Source organism: Protopterus annectens, chromosome 3.part1 (assembly GCF_019279795.1).
Source record: "Protopterus annectens isolate FY-2018-M chromosome 3.part1, PAN1.0, whole genome shotgun sequence".
NCBI classification, from domain to species: Eukaryota; Metazoa; Chordata; order Ceratodontiformes; family Protopteridae; genus Protopterus; species Protopterus annectens.
Genome location: NC_056732.1, coordinates 1531277656 through 1531296210, shown reverse-complemented (window position 1 = coordinate 1531296210; position 18555 = coordinate 1531277656). Strand labels below are relative to the sequence as shown.

The 18555-nt window shown below is 37.8% G+C and overlaps 1 protein-coding gene across 1 annotated transcript in view; it reads left to right on the top strand.

Moving 5' to 3' along the window:
* Positions 1-2294: 2294 nt before the first annotated feature.
* Positions 2295-18555, top strand: part of ASIC3 (acid sensing ion channel subunit 3) — a 522157-nt gene continuing 505896 nt past the window's right edge. Inside the window, exon 1 of the mRNA XM_044066319.1 lies at positions 2295-3008. Within this exon, the coding sequence (XP_043922254.1) occupies positions 2295-3008 (714 nt within the window). The remainder of the gene's footprint in view (positions 3009-18555) is intronic.

Below are 18555 nucleotides of genomic sequence, written 5' to 3'. Positions count from 1 at the left end.
AGTTTCGACAATTTAATATAGACCCATTTTTGAGCACAGGAATTTTAACTTTGGCTGAACCCAGAAAAAATAGCACAGGTCAATTTAATTTAGAAATAGCTAAACCATTCAGCCCAGATCCAATATATATTTTTTTCATTTGTTAATTTTATACATTAACAAGTACATTTAAACATTTATTCTAGCATTGCAAAGTAATTTGTCTGCCCATGTTAGTGTATGAAGCTCATGACATGCAGTCCCACCTTCCTGCAGCATTTCTCATCTTTACAAACTAAGGCATTTTGTTTGTTATACAGTTGCTAAATGCATTATTTTGCATCTGCAGTTGCTTTATCTTGTTTTGTTTGCTTCTGGTTATCACTTAGTATGTTTCTCATTGTTATTGTGTTACCTCACAGTAAGAGGTTCTCCTGTTCGATTCTCGGTTTGGCTTGGGAGTGCCTTCTGTGTGGAGTCTGCATGTCCTCCCCATGGTTGGGTAGCATTCGAAAGACATGCGTGCATAAATGGACATGCCTTCGTTGAAGGTTGAAGGTTGAGCATCGAGCTGGCACCTCGGCATTTCGTAAAAATCTACTGCCAATCATTAGCAGACCAGAGTTCTGCTGTGGCGACCCCTTACCAGGAAAAAGCCGAAAAGACAGACAACAACTTACACAATGCTGGGCACATACTTAAGCTTTGCTGCGTTACACTGTTACTGTCAGTTTGAATTTTGTTTTTCTATTCTTTTATCTTGCTTTAATGTGTACTTGTATTAATTATGGTACATTTATTATCGTTGCCAACATAGCCCTGGTCATGGATGAAAAGGGTTCTTAGACTAGTTCATTTACCAAGTGAACATACGTTAAACAAATAGATAAAAAGGATACCGTAATTCCAGTGCCTTTACATATAAAATACTTATGCTAATGTATTCATTTATGCAAACGAACCTTGACCCTTAGTGTACTCATTGAAACATGGACTCAAAATGTATATTTTTATAAGTAGGGCAATGCTCGCTTTAAAATAACATTACCAGACTAACACTATCCTGGGAGCTATCTTGTACAGCACAAACGATACATGCAAAGATTTCTGCTTTATTCATAGATAGCTTTTATTTATTTATTTGTAAATAAATAGTTTAATGAAAATTATGTTTTCCACTATTTAAATAACTGAGTATGGATAACTGTAAAACAGTTGACATCTGTAAAATAAAGCTGGACAAGTAGATACTGTCTGTAATGACCAGAGAAAAGAAATACAAGCAACACAGGCTATCTTAACATAAACATGCCTTATACAGAAATACTGCCCTTCAAAGCTGTCGTGTATATGCTGTATGAAAAGAAGCAAACTAGCTGTTCCAAGTTAATCCTTAAGACATTACTTACCTGTTTTATTATAACCTGAATTTTATGCATTAGATAATGCAGGTATATTCCAAAAGAAGACATGTGCCACAGGTCTCCTTTCCAATAAAGAATACCTAACATCTACAATGTTACAACTAACAACATGTATTCCAAGTTGCCATTACTAAAATAGTTTCTTCATGCCTCACTGTGATCCATATTTTAGTCTGTTTGGTTTTGCTTCCTCTCTGTTATGATTTCCATATCAGGGGAATGTAAAAAACAGCTGCTGTTCTCCCCAACTCACTGATTTCCCAGAAGGCAGTAATATTATATTCAAATACTCAACCAGGTGATGCTAAATAGCAGGATAGGGGTCAGCTTGTAAGCTTGGAAAGCTGATGCATGCTCTCTCCTCTCAGAAACTCATCTGCAGGTTACTGCTAGGGCTCCGTTTATTGTTGTATAATAATGCACGTGTAATCAGATAGCTGTAGACGGTACAGGAGGACTTTCAACAAATGTTAGAAAGCTCTCGAGCAGTGGTGACAGTCCTGATCCATCAAAGGATGCCTGCTTTAATTTGATCTCTCCAAGACAGTCGAATCCCACCATCAGCATGGGCTCCAAATAACATATTTTTATTTCTTGGCCTCTTGGGAAATGCAGCTTTTCTATCCCTTCTTTTTCTACACAGACCTTGTACTCCACTAGGAAGAGCAAGGAAAAAGAACAGTGGGAAATCTTCATGATTTAATATTATCATATATTCAACCCAAAAGTCAGTTTAATTTTAAGATGCTTTATCTGCAGTTCTCTAAGAAGAAAAGTCAATAAGGAAAACGCTTTTAGTGCATAAAGAGCAGCCTTAGCCAATCCCCCACCTCAGCTTGTATATTATATTTCAGTGTGCTGCAGATTTTTTTAATATTTTCTTATATTGTGATGGCACTTGAGGAAGACATGGCAGTTCAGTGCCATTGCTCTAATAATTTGAGACACTGGTCTTGGCCAGAAGAGGCAAACACGGAGTTACAAGAACAAAGGATCCGAGTCATGAATGAACTTACTATGGCCTTCATGAAGAATGCACATAGGGAGTTAGAAGAACAAAGACGACGCTCTTTGAAAGAACTTACTGTCAGTTTCTTGAAGAGGACCAAAATTCATGGCCTTCATTACACCTTCAGATGTGGTGACAGTAAATGGAGGCGAACCTTTTGGATGATGGCATTCACTGCTGCTATCGTGTTGCTTTTTATGTGGTCCCTCAATAGGCTTTTCTACCTGCTTTCATTTCCAGCAATCACCAAAGTCCAGATGACTTGGGCCAAGAGTCTGTACTTTCCAGCTGTAACCATCTGCAATCTCAACCTGGTCCGACTGCTCCAAATGAGTAAGCATGACTTGTACTACAGTGGACACTGGCTGAATGTCCTGCAGCAGGACAAATCACTCAGCAGAGTCAGCACTATAGTCATAGGTGAGAAAATGATGAACCAGCTGCTGCAAATGTCTGATTTCCAAGGGTATTTTCCACCTTCCCAGAGCAAATTCAACACAACGGAGCTGTTTGACAGAGTGGGGCACCAAATGGAGGATATGCTGCTAGCGTGCCACTTCCAGGGTAAGGACTGCACTCACCAAAACTTCACAACAGTAAGTGATTATATATCTCTTACCAAATATATTCTGAATTCTTAACCAGGTTACTATATCCTTAGTGAGTATGAGGGCACATATATCGTGTTAGCAGTATAAGACAGAAGCAAACTGTTTCATCTCTTTAGAAAAAAGAAATAGTAACGACCACAAACCTTGAGTATCTGTGTGTTGCTACGGCTTTAAATTGTTTAATACAGTTTTCTAATCAGCCTTTGGCAGAGATGTCATAAAAATGTTATTGATCGTATAACTGAGGATGTTAATCTTATAATGTTTGAGCTTTATCCTACAGTCTGCTTTAGTGACTCTTGGCAAGTCAATTAACCACTATAGAACTCTGAGGTGAATCATGTAAAGTGACCTGTATGTCTCGTAGCTGTCATTCACTTTGTGCACTAACAATGTACCCTCAGTCCTTGTAAGCAATGACAATTTCCTGAAGGTTGCACACAAATTAATTGTACTTTGCTATTGATGTCAGCCTGTCTGTCTGTCTAGTCCTCTTTAAAGATTTTTTTTTCACCCTGATAGGGGATGGGGGCATCTTGGAGACAACATAAGGATTCTTTTTTTTCTTTTTTGCAGAGAAAGTGGTGGCTGCAAGGACATTGCTCAGGAGGCAGATTCCTTTTTTTTAGATCACCTTATTAATTTCCTGTACCTTCCCTGAGTAGTAATCATCACATTATACGTACATTTCACATCGGGCCCCTCTTTGCATTATATTAACAAAATGTGGCAGGGTCTGTGATTCAGTTTAAGAAATATGCTTAGGTCACTACAAAATCAGGCTAAGAAAAAAGAAGAAGAAAGCATTTACAAAACATATTGCTACTCTGTCAAAACAAGTAACTCACGGCTTATCAGCATGTCTGGTTGGCTAGAGTTAATCATCAGAGCTGCTAAAAAGACATGATGAATACTGGCTATGTATATCAGGTGTGTGCATACATCAGCATGCATGTGCCCACAAAATAAACTGTTTGCATTAGGTACTGTTAGCTGAGAAAAGTAATAATGAAGCTACCAGCTAAACATAAAACATGCCTACCAACAGTGTCAGACCTCAGTGTGGTGCCTAACTAATATCTTTGGTTTGGGGTCACAGTCCTTAATTCTCCTCCATGCATTGTGTTCTGTCACATCAGAACATCTGAAAATGGGAGGAGACTTGTAGCAGAGGTGGCAGATCACCTAGGAGTGGGGTTGAGTGGGCATATGGCAGACAAATGAGAAATGCTACTGAAGGCAGGAGGGACAAAATACAAAAGTAAATAAGGACGTAAATTAAGTAACTAATAATTATTTACAGTTGTACTCTGCTGATGTCTTACATTGATTCATATTTTCAGTTCTTTCTCTGCCTGCAATCATCCTGACTACCTATTTTCTCCTGTGTATATTGGTCACTCATTTTAAGTCACCTCCCAGATGGCCATCTCTATGTCATGACTTGAATCAGTAGTCAGCAATTATGAATGGTTTGGCAATCATACGCATCAAGAATAAATTACTATAAATGAGATTTCATCTTAGTCACCTGAGTAGGATGTGATATGACACTGATGTCTGACCACATTCAGGAATTATTTTCTTTGATGGTGCTTTCAGGGACTGTGGAGTTATTTGATGTTGACCACCACTATTTTTTTCACCCTAGGGTAGAGAACATGTCTGATCTGTAGCCAACCCTGCTTAATTCAAGACAATTTCCAGAAATTATAAAAATGTAAAATATAATTTCAAAAAGCAAAGAAGAAATATATGATATTAGTTCTACACATTTGCTCTGCTTTACTTGGAAGAATGAAAGAGATATACACTTTTATTTATAGTATATTTAGCTACCTGCATCCCTGTTCACACAACAAATGATAATGCCCACTTCTTCTTTTCCCGGTTAGGGGTTGCCACAGCGGAACACCTGTCTGCTCATGACTGGCAGTGGAGTTTTACGGTGTTGAGTTGCCAGCCCAACACCCAACCTTCCACAGAAGGCACACACATGCACTCACACCTAGGGCCAATATAGAGTGTCCAATCCACCTACAGCATGTCTTTGGGATGTTGGAGGAAACCAGAGCACTCGGAGGAAACCCACGTGACCACAGGGAGGACATGCAGACTCTGCACAGAAGGCACCCTAGCCGAGGATCGAACCAGAGAACCTCTTGCTATGAGGTGGCAGCACTAACCACTGCACCACCGCAGCTGCCCAAATAATAGTGCCCACTATCTCATGTAAATTCATCAACCAGTACTCTACTCAATTGACTGCTAGAAGGAATTTATTTATAGTCTCCATTTTCTAGATACATATATAGCTGCAAATGTGCCTGATCTGACATTCTTTGTTCATTTTGCATCTTTGTATAACATTTTGCTTGTTATGGTCTAGATCGATATATATTTTAATATCCTGATGAAGGTGTAATTGCTGTAACATCCTGGCTCTGTTTTATGTGTCTTGCTAACTGGGTATGCCCAACCGGCAAAAGTGCCTTTTTTTAATGAGTAACCAGGGAGCATGGTTTTGTTAAATCTGTTGCTTAAACTGACACAGTATGCAACTTGGTAATTACTGAATTAAACCAAGGACTGCAGTGTGTGTGTGTGTGTGTGTGTGTGTGTGTGTGTGTGTGTGTGTGTGTGTGTGTGTGTTTGTGTGTATGTGTGTGTGTGCGTTTGTGTGCGCATGTATGCGTGTGTGTGTGCACGCACCTCTGCAAGTATGCAGAATGTATATGCGCTTGCGTGCACATGCCCACACACACACACACACACACACGCACACACACACACAAACGCACACGTTATTATACATTTACCTTCGATGAGTGTAGTTTGTATGCACAGCTTTTGAGTGATTTTCTGTGACTGCAGTGCTACATTCACTTGTATTGTGCAAGCAATGTTATACTGCACTGATGTTTTTTCACTTTTTACCCACTGTGTGACTGGGAGGTTGATATATGTGTGTAGATAGATAGATAGATAGATAGATAGATAGATAGATAGATAGATAGAAGTAAAGAGACTATAAGACTATAGCAGGCCAAGTCCCTACAAAAGCCTCTCAGCAAAAAAATATTTTTATTTTTTTCTTCTTTAATATTTTTAAGCTATACTTCTAAATATATAGATACATGCATCCACAAAAACAATGCTATGATCAACATTTGTGCATGCATTTATTTATTGTTGTATCTTTACTTTGATAAATAAAAAAATCTCTCAGGTAGTGGTGTGTTTATTACTGTGCCTTTACTATGAATGGGATTTTCCTAGCTAGAGTAAACTTTTCTATAAAATTAAACAAATAAATAAATAAATACACAGATGTCCTTGTCAATGAAAGATGAACTCCACTGACTGCTGTGATTGGATAAAGTGAAGTGGGGGTTATATTACAATAAACTCTCAGTTAACCAGCACCCTTGGGGATTGGTAGATGCCAGATAACTGTAGTTTCTGGTTGCTTGAGAGTTACTATTAAAAATAGGCATGACTAATACTGTACCCTATACTATTTGTTTGGTTTGACTTGTTTGTAGGTTGAGGAGAGAGGGACTGTATTCCTATCTTCCTTTTTAAAACTCTAAAACTCTAAAACATAAGGTATGTTTCTTGGGGGAGGACAGAAAGTGCAACACATGAAAACTGTACTGTATTTCTTTGATTTTTTTTTTCTGATTGCTTGAGTTCCAGTTAACTGAGAGTATACTGTATATTCCTTCTTAAATAGTAAAGGAATTCTGTAAAAATGAGAAAGTGAATGTCTGGAAGTGCAACAATCATTTATTAGGGAAAGACAGACACGGCAAAAATCTAAGGGAATGATTCATGTTCTAGTCAGTGTTATGTCATGTGCAATGTACTTCTGATGTTAAGAAGGGTGCTTCATTTCCCCTGAATCAATATGGCAGCAGTACAGTTTTGTCATGATGCTTTTTAGCATATTATACTATTCTGAAGTTTCCAGTCTAGATAAATGAGCAAACTTTAAAGTCTGCTAGTAACCTGTGCAGACTCACACATCATACCACCAGAAGTCATGGGAATCAAACCTCTATTTCCTTTTCCACAGTTCATATACGTGTGCATCAGGCATGGCCATGAAAGGATTCCTGGGGAGCACTAAAGGTAATCATGTAATTTCACCAAGTCTCAGTTTTTCCTCAAGCAGACATCAATTGCTGGATGTGTGATGGGAAAGAGAGCGGGAACTGAGGACATGTTTTTGTAGCAAGTTTGCAGACTCCAAAAATTCCCTACAGAGCACTCTGTCAGAAATGTTGGGGGATCAAATAGCCATAACCAAGGAAATTACTGTTTTTTTTTCTGTAACACGATCTGAATTGTATAGATATAGTAAGATTTTACTAAGTAAAATGCCGCCAAAAAAGCAATTACTAGCATATAAAAATAAAAATCTAAACTGTAATTGTACTGTATATTGTAAAAGAGTTAAAAGAATTGGAAGCAGGATCTTTAAAAAAGGTAAGGATCATAATTATATAGGAATAAATGGAATTTGTGGAAACAACACATGCTGAATAATGTTCAGAAGGAGGAGTGAGGTTTAAGGGAAAGCAGGAATTGAGTAATCTATGTAATGTTGGAGTGAATGACAATTGTTAAAAAGAAAGGAAAGAACATAATTGTAATGCATAATGCATGTAAATGAATAAAGTTAATAAAGTTTGTTTTCTTTTCTCTTAATGTATGTGCGACATTGTCTTAAGTGAGAAGTTAATAAAGATGTTTAAAATAAAAAAGAATATCACAGGAGAAGGGCAATAATCTCCAATAGGCAATGTTTCATTAAGTTGGAATTGGTTTTGTTGAAAATGCTGTGCTTTGGTTTTGATTTGTGGGCCTTAGAAAAGATTTTTTTTACTTTTCTTTTCCATCTTTTCACTTTTCCCATGTCTGTGTGGCCTTGGAGTTGGTACATATAAAGACTATGAGTGGACATTTGTCTCCACATCAGGAGTTGCAGGGAGCTGCAAAATAATTGCTTAGGCATGTCAGGTGACATTTTCTTTGTTGCTGTGTGGGAATGCAACTTTGTATAAGACTAGTGCTTTTTGCAATGATTGATTAACTGTATGATAACTAAGTAAGATATGATTAATTATTGTGGGACCATTGCAGTGAAAGCTCAGCAAAGATCATCTTTTTCTGAGATAATTAGCATTGTTAAAGACATGCCTGATGCTTATGAGATTCAGTAAAATGAAACACAACCAAGGCAAGGCTCCGGACATGAAATTAGTGTTTTCGTTCTTTTTATTCCAACAAGAACTTCTTCCGAAATGCAAACAGGATCTACACCGAGTTTAAAAAGGCCACATATAAGACTGTGTAATCAAACTCAACCAATAATGACATGAAAGGAAGTGAAATTCACTCATAAATATTCATTAAATAGATTTAAAGCTATATTGAACTAAAAAGTGAATTCACTTATAAAAAGTAGTATACAAACCATGAAAATACTTAACAGTATTTAAAGAGGTATTAAATTCTGGAACACTGTAAAAAACATTTAATATTAATGGTCTCACTGAGACCAGGGGCACAATCAGCCTATAATCTGATCTGACAACTACTTTCTCAACATTCCAACAAAATTTTAAAGTTCCCAGAAAAACTGTTAGCACAGACTGAGTCAATTACCAAAAATGTTTTGAAATCAGTACAATGTACAGCATGTTTGGCCAAAGCATTAGTATGGTCATTATTCTTAATGGCCAATGCATGCTCATAAATTCTTCTGTTTAGGCATCTAATAGTCTTGCCTATATAGAAAGTGTTACATGAAGCACAGTTGGCTGCATAAACTACATTCTTCGAGGTGCAGCTGTATCTAGTCTTAGCCCAAACTACTACAGTAAGTCACAATGTTGAAACCACACAGAAGATGAGTTACTCAAACGCCTACATTATTTACAATGTCTGCAGCTGAAAGTTCCAAAAGTGACTTGTGTTACAGAAGATGATAAACCAGCTCAGTCCCTTTCAAAAAGTGCTTTAAGGTTAAATGGTCTCTTAAAAGGGAAGGCCAGCCTTTCACCTAAAATTTTCAACAAGTCTGAATTCCCTGAGACAATCTTCCAATTTTCTTGGATGGTACTCTTAATAAGCGACATTTAATTACAAATAGAAATGGGGAAAGCAAGTTTGTAGGTGCTCCAAGAAGCTTCTTTAATGCTGACCAAATCTTGTGTTGTTGATGATGTCAGATGGTGCCCATCCAAAATGGGTCATGTCTTAGATGTCCTGAGTACCAAAACATCACTTTCTATGGTTGCCAACCAGTCTGGATCATACCCTCAGTCTATAAAAAAGCCTTTAGCTTAGAAAGTTTGTGCAAAAAAAAAGTAAACTGTTCAATAGTCAGTCTGCTTAATCTGATCATTTGTCCCTTAACCACACCTCTTTTCATGTGTGTGGTGTGGAGGCTGTCTCTGTGGAGACACTGGTTCACAAAAGTCTCCTTTCTAAAACTTTTACTGACAAATGAAACAGATTCCTTACTAAAGGTTAAATTGAGGTCAAAGAAATTCAGATTGTCCCCAAAGCTACTCGTAGTAAAGTGTAGAAAGTCAGTGCTGTTATTCAGGTGATCAACAGAAGATTGACATTCTTCTAGATTACCACCCCACAGAAAAAAAGGGACAATCTATGTATCTGTGGTAGAACAGCACTTTTTTGGCTAAGGGGTGCTCTTTCAGAAACTTTTTCTCCCACCTGGCCATAACCAAATTGACGAAAACTGGAGCGACTCTATCTCCCATGGCCATTCCAGATGTCTGTTTAAAAGCTTACCTAAAAAACTAAAACAGTTGTTGTCTAAGACCAAGTCCATAAGGGAACAACCAGTATTTATTTTATTGTTGTCAAAAGTTGTGTGAACACATAAATATTCCCTTAGATACTCTGTACCAACATCTTGTGGAATGCAGGTATAGAGGGAGACAACATCTAGTGAGGCAAAGCAAAAAAAAAATGGTTCCTTGGTGCCAAAGCCATTTAACAGCTCCAAAAGATGCCTGGAGTCCCTTAGTCCTTAGATAGTATCGTGAACTCTGAGCCACAGGGTTCAAAATGTGGTCTAAAAAGGTTGAAATTGGTTCAGTCTTGGAAAAGGCTGCCACCACACTAGGTCTAAATGGATTTTTTTTTCCTGTTTTTGTGTAGCTTAGGAATTTTAGAAAAATGTGCCATTTTCAAAAATTCCACCTGAAGAAAAACAAAAGTGTCGTAATCAAAATTGTTCTGACTTACCATGTCAAACAAAACGTGGCCTATGGCAGAAAAAAACTTCTGCTAAAAGTTTCTTTTGACACTTCTGTGTAACAAGAATTATCTAAAAGTCTAAAATGCTTGGTTGTAATCCTTAGACTTCATCAGCACTAACATCTCACCCTTGTCCACCTTCATGATGATGTCTTTATTTTTGGATAACTCTTGAAGGGTGGACCTTTTATTCTTAGTCACCTTTTATTCTTAGTCAGATTGTAATATCTGTACTTAGTTGTTCATTTGTTCCTTAATTTGTCTTTGCAGATGTTGAAGACCTGAAGGGTACTGGTAAGGGTGGCATTGAATGGACTTCATCTTTCCAATTTGCCAGGACCTGGTTCTGATGTAAAAACGGTGCGCATGATGTATTGCAAGTTAAAGAGAGACCCCACTTAAATTAACAACTTCTATTTCGTAATGTAGTTCTTCTTTCTGTTTTTTTTTTCCTCTCCCTTTGCCCTTGGACTGATTATTGGTGGACCATTTTGAAGTCCTTATCTTGCCCGATGGGTGCATTAAAAAAGGGATGAGTGAGGCAATGGATGGTGGGGGGGGGCAATTTTCTTTGTAATTATTAGTTGTACTAGGTTTTGCTATAGTAGTGAAGCAATTAATTGTTAAAGAAATGTCTGATATTTATGAAATATCCAAACCAAAGGGTAAAAAGGTGTCACGGGTAAATATAGCCAAACAATCCACTTATACTGTACTGTTCAGCTCAGAAAAAGGGTGATACATGGCATGTCTACAGATGGGGGGGCTGGCTTTATTGGTCTGAAAGTACCAGCAAAGACTTAAGAAGTAAAACATGAAAAGTCATGGGCATTGTAGCTGAAACAATGATATGTCCTTAAGAGATAATTTGCATATATCTCTTTAGCCTCTATTGCAAAAATCTTAAAAAATATTACCCAGTGAAGTCTCTAGCTAAGATGGGTCTTTCTTGATGTTTTTATTGAATACTTATGAAGTATGGGACACTCTGGTGTACTTTGGCACTTATGTAGCTACATCTTCACCATGCCTAAAAGAATGAAGTGGTTCCATTGCTGGTCATTAAGACTGCAAAATTCTTTTCTCTTTAATTGTTTTCCAAAATTTCTTTCCTCCATTATTCATGTAAAAGCCCCACCCACAATTTTCCATTTGTCAATTTATAACAATAGATTTTTTCATTGTGTTATAGCTAGAACAGTCAGTAACTTCATGATTTATAAATGCACCACATACTTCAGACACCAGTCCAGTTTCACATATACTTTATGTACTGTAAAGTCATGTTGGAATGCAGTGTGTCAGTGGCAGGCTGCAGAGCATTCCATGGCCACAACCTTCTCATGGTTAACACCTCATCTGTTTAGTCTGTAACATAAAGTTTGCATATAAATGCTTTCTTTGCAGAATTAGTTTGTCTTTTTATTCGTTAAAACAATTATCTTACTGGAATGTACACATATCTTTCAGTGTATCCCTTACACACCAATAATCAGCAAAAACATGTACCCATTTGATATATATGTATGTATTTGTATATATATATATATATATATATATATATATATATACAAACACACACACACACACACACATATACATATGCATATGTACATATATGCATATATACATATATTCGTGTGTGTGTGTGTATATATATATATATATATATATATATATATATATATATATATATATATATATATAAAACGCCAACAAACAGCACAATAAACATGGACAGGATCAATCAACAAATCCAATGCGCTGTTCAAATGCCAAATATACTGACAGCGCATTGGATTTGTTGATTGATCCTGGCCGTGTTTTTTGTGCTGTTTGTTGATATTTTAATAATTTGGATCTTCTACAGCACACTCCTGTCATATTCCGGTGCTGTATTGGTTGGACTTGTGTGTGTGTGTGTGTGTGTATATATATATATATATATATATATATATATATATTTATGGATCTACTTCACATGATCACTGCTGAAAATGATCTAATGGCTAAATGTCGGCTTTACTGGAAAGAGTCACTCAGGTCTGCTACAGTTTGCTGTGAGGGAAAGGTTAGTTTGCTTTTTGTTTGTTGTATTCTGTATTACTTTATTGCCTTTTTCTATTTTGTATACTGTGATTTGTTTTCTTTACACTGTGTTTTACTTGTATTCTGCTTTTAACTGCATATTAAAACTTGAAAAGACACCACAGCTCTGTCTCTAGTGAGTCGGACAGAAATTTTTTCCACCCTCCCACACAGTTACTGTTGTGTTCTTAAATGCCACTGTCTTTCTAGTTGTCTGCCACTTATGTTAATTTGATCATATATCTCATTTTCTCTCTGTTTTTACTGGTTGGTGTGAGAATCTGCATGGCAATACTCAGATCTGCTCTGAGTTACAGTAGAATGGCAATACATATACAGAACCCACTGATATTGCCAACATATTGGCCGACAGATTCAGTGAGAACTTTAGCCCCCTTTCTCCCCCTAAAGGGCCTATCACAATACCTGGGGAATGCCAAGTCCCTATTATCATGGCTACACAGGTAAAAAACGCACTGTCCAAAGCCAAGAATACAGCTTCAATGGGACCTGATAATATCCCAGGCTGTGTTCTACATGAATTATAAAGTGAACTGGCACTACACCTGAGTACGCTGTTCAAGCACAGCCTCATTTCAGGCTTTGTTCCTACCGAATGGTCCACTGCCTGGTCATCCCACTCCACAAATGGGGGAGGGACTACAGATCCTGGGAACTACTGCCCCATTAGCCTGATGAGTCTAATATGTAAAGCTATGGAGCGCATCATCATGGACCTTATAAATAAGGACATAGGGAATCTCCAAACTCTGGACCCCACACAGTTTGGGTTTGTGAAAAGTAGATCATGCCTGCACAACCTGTTAGACTTCTTCGAGTCTGTCACCAGAGCTGTGGATGAGGGCAAGGTAGTTCACACAGCCTACCTAGATCTTGCCAAGGCGTTCAATACCATCCCTCACTCAGGAATCATAGATAGACTCACTAAACTAGGCATTAACCCCTATGTCATAAGATGGGTTGCCAACTGGCTCACTGATAGAACCCACACTGTAAAAGTAGTGGACTCCAAATCTGACTACTGACCTGTTACAAGTGATGTACCACAGGGATCAATCCTAGATCCTCTCCTGTTTGGCATCTACTTCTCTGAAGTACAAGCCAACACAAAGGGATGATTGAAAACTGGGAGCCATTATTGATTCTCCAGCTGATGTAGACATTCTACAAAAAGGCCTCACTGACACCAGTGACTGGTGCCAGAACCCTGGCCTTAAGTTCAATACCAAAAAGTGCATTGTCATTCCTTTTGGGAAAAATTCGGTGCCCATGAACTACCACGTAGGCGGTAGTCCACTAAACACCGAAGATGTGAAAAGAGACCTGGGAACACAGGTTGACAGCAACCTCTCCTTTGATAACCACATTGCCACTGTAGTCAGAAAGTCCTTCTATGTAGTACATCGCATTACAAAAGGTTTCTCATTCAGGAAGAAAGAGGTCATAATCCCTCTCTACTCGTCCCTCATTAGACCTATTATAGAATACTCCTCATTTGATATGTACCACACTAGACACCTATAACAACAGGAAAGCCCACAAAAATACCTCACTAAGAGGCACTTAGGCCTTAAATACATGTCCTACATGGACAGACTCAAAAAACTCCAGCTATACTCTGTCTCTTATCGCCTACTTAGAGGTGATCTCTGCTTGACCTACAAAGCCATGTCTGACCCAGAGCTGCTAGATATGCTACACCTAAAGAAATCCCAATCCCTTTATGCTACATGCTCCAGAGACCTAAATCTCATTACCACAATAAACAGAACATGCTGGAAGGACAGGTTCCTCACCCAGAGACTTCCCATACTCTGAAACAAACTTCCTATTAACATCAAGCAGAGCACTTTACTGTCCATCTTTAAAATAAATCTTGATGAGTGGATGGGCAATAGGAAGTTCACCCTGGGGATCACTTCAGTGGCCTTGCATGACAGGGGCACTGGGAAGTAACTTTGGGTGGCATGATGCCAGGGAATTTTCTTGGGCTAGGCTTCTATAGGCTCCAGGGCCGTTAGCCTAGTACACAACTATGAACCTATGAGCCTACATCATCAAACTGCAGAACATCATACACCAAGCAAAACCTGAAACATGTATTTTTTTTTTGCAGGGGGTGCAAGCCCCACTGCCGCCCCCCCCCCCACTGCCTGATAATTAAATATATCTACCCTGAAAGTGTACTATAGTGGTGGAAGAGCAAATTCCTCGATCCCCATTGTACCAAGATCTTCATTAACAAAGTTCCCCTTCACCATAACTGCATTCAGTGTTCTACAGTTCGATGATGTTGCCTCAACATTCAGCCAATTCCCTGCAGTGTTGATAATATGAAGGGGACTCATATATTTTTATGGGGCAGTGGCATTTGTTTATAACACCTCTTTTTTAAACATGTTTACTAAAAGAAAGAAGGTTAAAGTTTAAAATTAACTGATCAAAGACTGGATAATATCAATATCATGTCCTTGGGGAAGATCTGGATTATATGAGGTATGAAGCATGAGAGATGGATTGCTAGATCTGGAATTTTGTAATCTAATTGTGTCCAAAATTACAAATTGGGCACCACAGTGGTAAAGGATGCACATATGAACATTTTTATGAATCACATAAACATTCTGATATAAAGTTTGTAAATAAGATTAATTACATAGCATCAATTAATATTTACAATATGCTAAAATCAAGATATTCCCTGGGATTTATTAACACCTAAAGTAAGTGTACACCATTCTGAGTGAACAGACAGCACGTGTATGTAGCACCTTCTTCCTCCTAATTTTAGTTTTCCTAATGATTTTCTTGCAGACTTAAATATTGAAAGGAATTCATGTAGGTTACCACAAAATGTAGACTACATGTACACTTACTGTAATTCTTCAGAGTGACTAGAAAGCACAAAAAATGTAGTAAGGATGTTCTCAAATTTAGATCATGTACACTTAGTGTAGACGTTAATTAATTTAGCCTATAAATAGACTATCTGAGAACATACCCTGAAATTCAGAAAAAGGGTCAACACTCATGTTTTGTTAATTGCCTACTTCAGCGTACTCATAGCAGTTTGGAGAGAAAGACATAAGCCAGATGACTGGGGAATAAGCATCCTAGTACCAGTGTACAAGAAGAAAGGGGATATTCATAACTATGGGTATCAAACTCCTGTCACACTTCACGAAAGTTCTGGAGAAGGTGCTTGATAAACAAATACTCAGAATAGCTGAAACTAAGATGGGAAATGAACATTTCAGATTTAGATCAGAATGGAGCACAACCAACCTGATGTGTGCAGTGAGACAGATAAGTGGTAAAGAAGACAGAGTTGAACTGGCCATTCCTAGATTTGGAGAAAGCAAATGACAAAGTCACAAGAAAGCTAATGACTGCTGTCCTGCGATGGCTTGAAGTCCCAGAAACATTTGTAGAATTAGTGCTGGCTGTGTTTAAGGACCTAATGACTCAAGTAAAATAAGTTTTCAGACTCACGGGAGGGCTCCTAGTAGAAGTGGATGTGCAACAGGGTTCAGATCTGACACCACTGCTTCTCATATTGGTAATGGACTGTGTGATGCCCCTGCACTGGCGCAGTAATCAAGGAGCCTCATTCCTCACCACTGGCAACAGTGGGGAACATACACACTGGGAAGATGACAAGTACACACACAGTAAAGTGCAATTTCAGTCTGGGGCTGGTTTCTCCCTCTTTCTCCAGATCCCCAATAAGACTCCCCACTGGTACAGCTATAGTGTTGAGATCTCAGCTGAGGGGTCAAGCCAAGACCTCCAGCACCCTCTCTGTCCAACCACTGCTTTGTGTCCCTGCCCAAGTAGCTGGCACACACACTCTTTGAGATTTGATTTATATGCAAACACACACACACACACACACACACACACACACACACACTCATGGGAAAGGCTGGCACAGGTTTACTAGCTATGCCCCCTTCTGCTCAGACTATAAGGTAGTTCCTCTGCCACCGTCCACTCTTATCAGCTACTTTAAGGCCCTTAACAAAGGGTGGTCAATCTTACTGTGTAATGTTTCTATCAATCCAAATGGTAGTCTGACCAAGAGCAAGGCTATTTAGGAGTGGCCTGTACAGTGTCACCAAATAGATATGCAAATACCCTAAGACCTTAAATATCTCTAAACGCACCAGCCACAATTAAAAGATAATAAATAATAAAAGAACAAGACAATACTCAGTAAGTAATCAGTTACATCAGAGTTCAAAATCACAGGAAATATTTAAAATAACATTGCTGGACAGTCTCAAATAAATAAAGAAAACAGCTAAACTATACTTGGGGTGCTGCCTAACAAGTGATGATGTTAAGAAAAAACTGATTATGAGTAGATATAGCATTGCCACATTCTACTGTTGACCGAAAATACACAAGAATGCACAGGCCCCTCCAGGGATTCCAATTGTTTCAGGTAGTAATTATTTTACCTATAACTTAGGTTAACTGTTGCACTTTCTATTGTTACCTAAGGTTGTTTCATTTCCAGCATATGTTAAGGACGTTTTGATTTTTTTACATAAAATAAAGTCAATTCAGTGGATGAATAATATGTACTGGGTAACCCTAGATGTGAAAAGTTTATATAGTAATATTAAACATTGTCATGGACTTGAAGCCATTAGATTTTTTTCTGGGGGAATCACCCACCACAGAATATATTGTGGATTTAGTACTTTTTTGTTTGAATAATAATTATTTAGAGTTTAATAATGATATTTATCATCAGAAATGTGGAACAGCTATGGGGGCGGCTTTTGCCCCCTCATATGCAAATCTAACTATGGGATTATTTGAATTAGAATATATTTATAGAAAAACATTTTTTGTCAATATCAAATGTTATTTTAGATTTATTGATGATTTCATTTTTTTATGTGAAGGTGGTGAACATGAAGTGCAAACGTTTTTGGATGGGTTACAGGTAAATAGGTTTAATTTTACATTTGACGGCATTCAGATAGGGAAGATTGCTTCCTTTCTGGATGTCGAGCTGATGCTGAATCAGGATGGAATGTTAACTACAAAAGTACACAGGAAGTTTCAAGAAGATATTCATTATTTAAAAGCAGCAAGTTGTCATCCTGGACATATGATAGAGGCTTTACCGTATGGTTAATGCATATGCCTTTTTAGGTTATGCGGTGATGAACAAGATTTTTTAAGAGAGGTTGGACATACTTTTGAGATGTTTGAAAAGAGAGGTTATGGTAAAGATTTAATTACTAAAGTATGGCTTAAATTTAATAATGAATATAGACGAAATAAGAACAGTAAGTGGAGTGGTAATTTTAAAAGATGTAATGATAATGAATCTGAATGTTGTTGTATCTTTCAGCTTTTCCTGGTTAGGGGTCGCCACAGCAGAACTCCTGTCCACTAACGATTGGCAGTAGATATTTACGTACCGAGTTGCCAGCCCTGACGCACAACCTTCAATGAAGGTATGCCCATTCACGCATGTCTCCACACAGAAGATGCTTTAGCTGAGAATCGAACAGGACAACGTCTTACTGTGAGGCAACAATGCTACCGCAGCACCACCACCGCAGTCTGAATGTAATATGTATTTTGTTACTACGTATAGTGGCTTCAGCAAAAAGTTATTGGAAGTTGTACAAGCACAATTGCAATTATCATTATATTTAAAAGTTGGCTGTTCATGGATGCCCAAGAAACTTGTTGCTTTATACAGAGTGGGTCGTAATATTAAGAATTTTCTGGTTAAATCTAGATTTCAAAGACCTAAGGAGATTCTACATAAATCATTAAGTACTAAGGGTACATTAGGATGTGGTAAGTGCAAGGCATGCAGTTTTATTGTTCCTTATTTTAGACTTCTAAATGGTCAAGAATTTGAAGTATGTGGGAATTTCAGATGTGACAGTGAGGGCATTATTTATGCCCATAGGTGTCCTTCTGATAAGTTTTATGTAGGGGAGTCTAAAAGGGCTTTTAAAATAAGACAATTAGAACATGTTCATGACATAATAAATTAAAAAGAACAAAGCTCAGTGGCACAACATTTTTTGGAAGCACATGGTAGTTCAACCTCTGGTTTACAAGCTACTATTTTGTAAAAAGTAGATTGTCT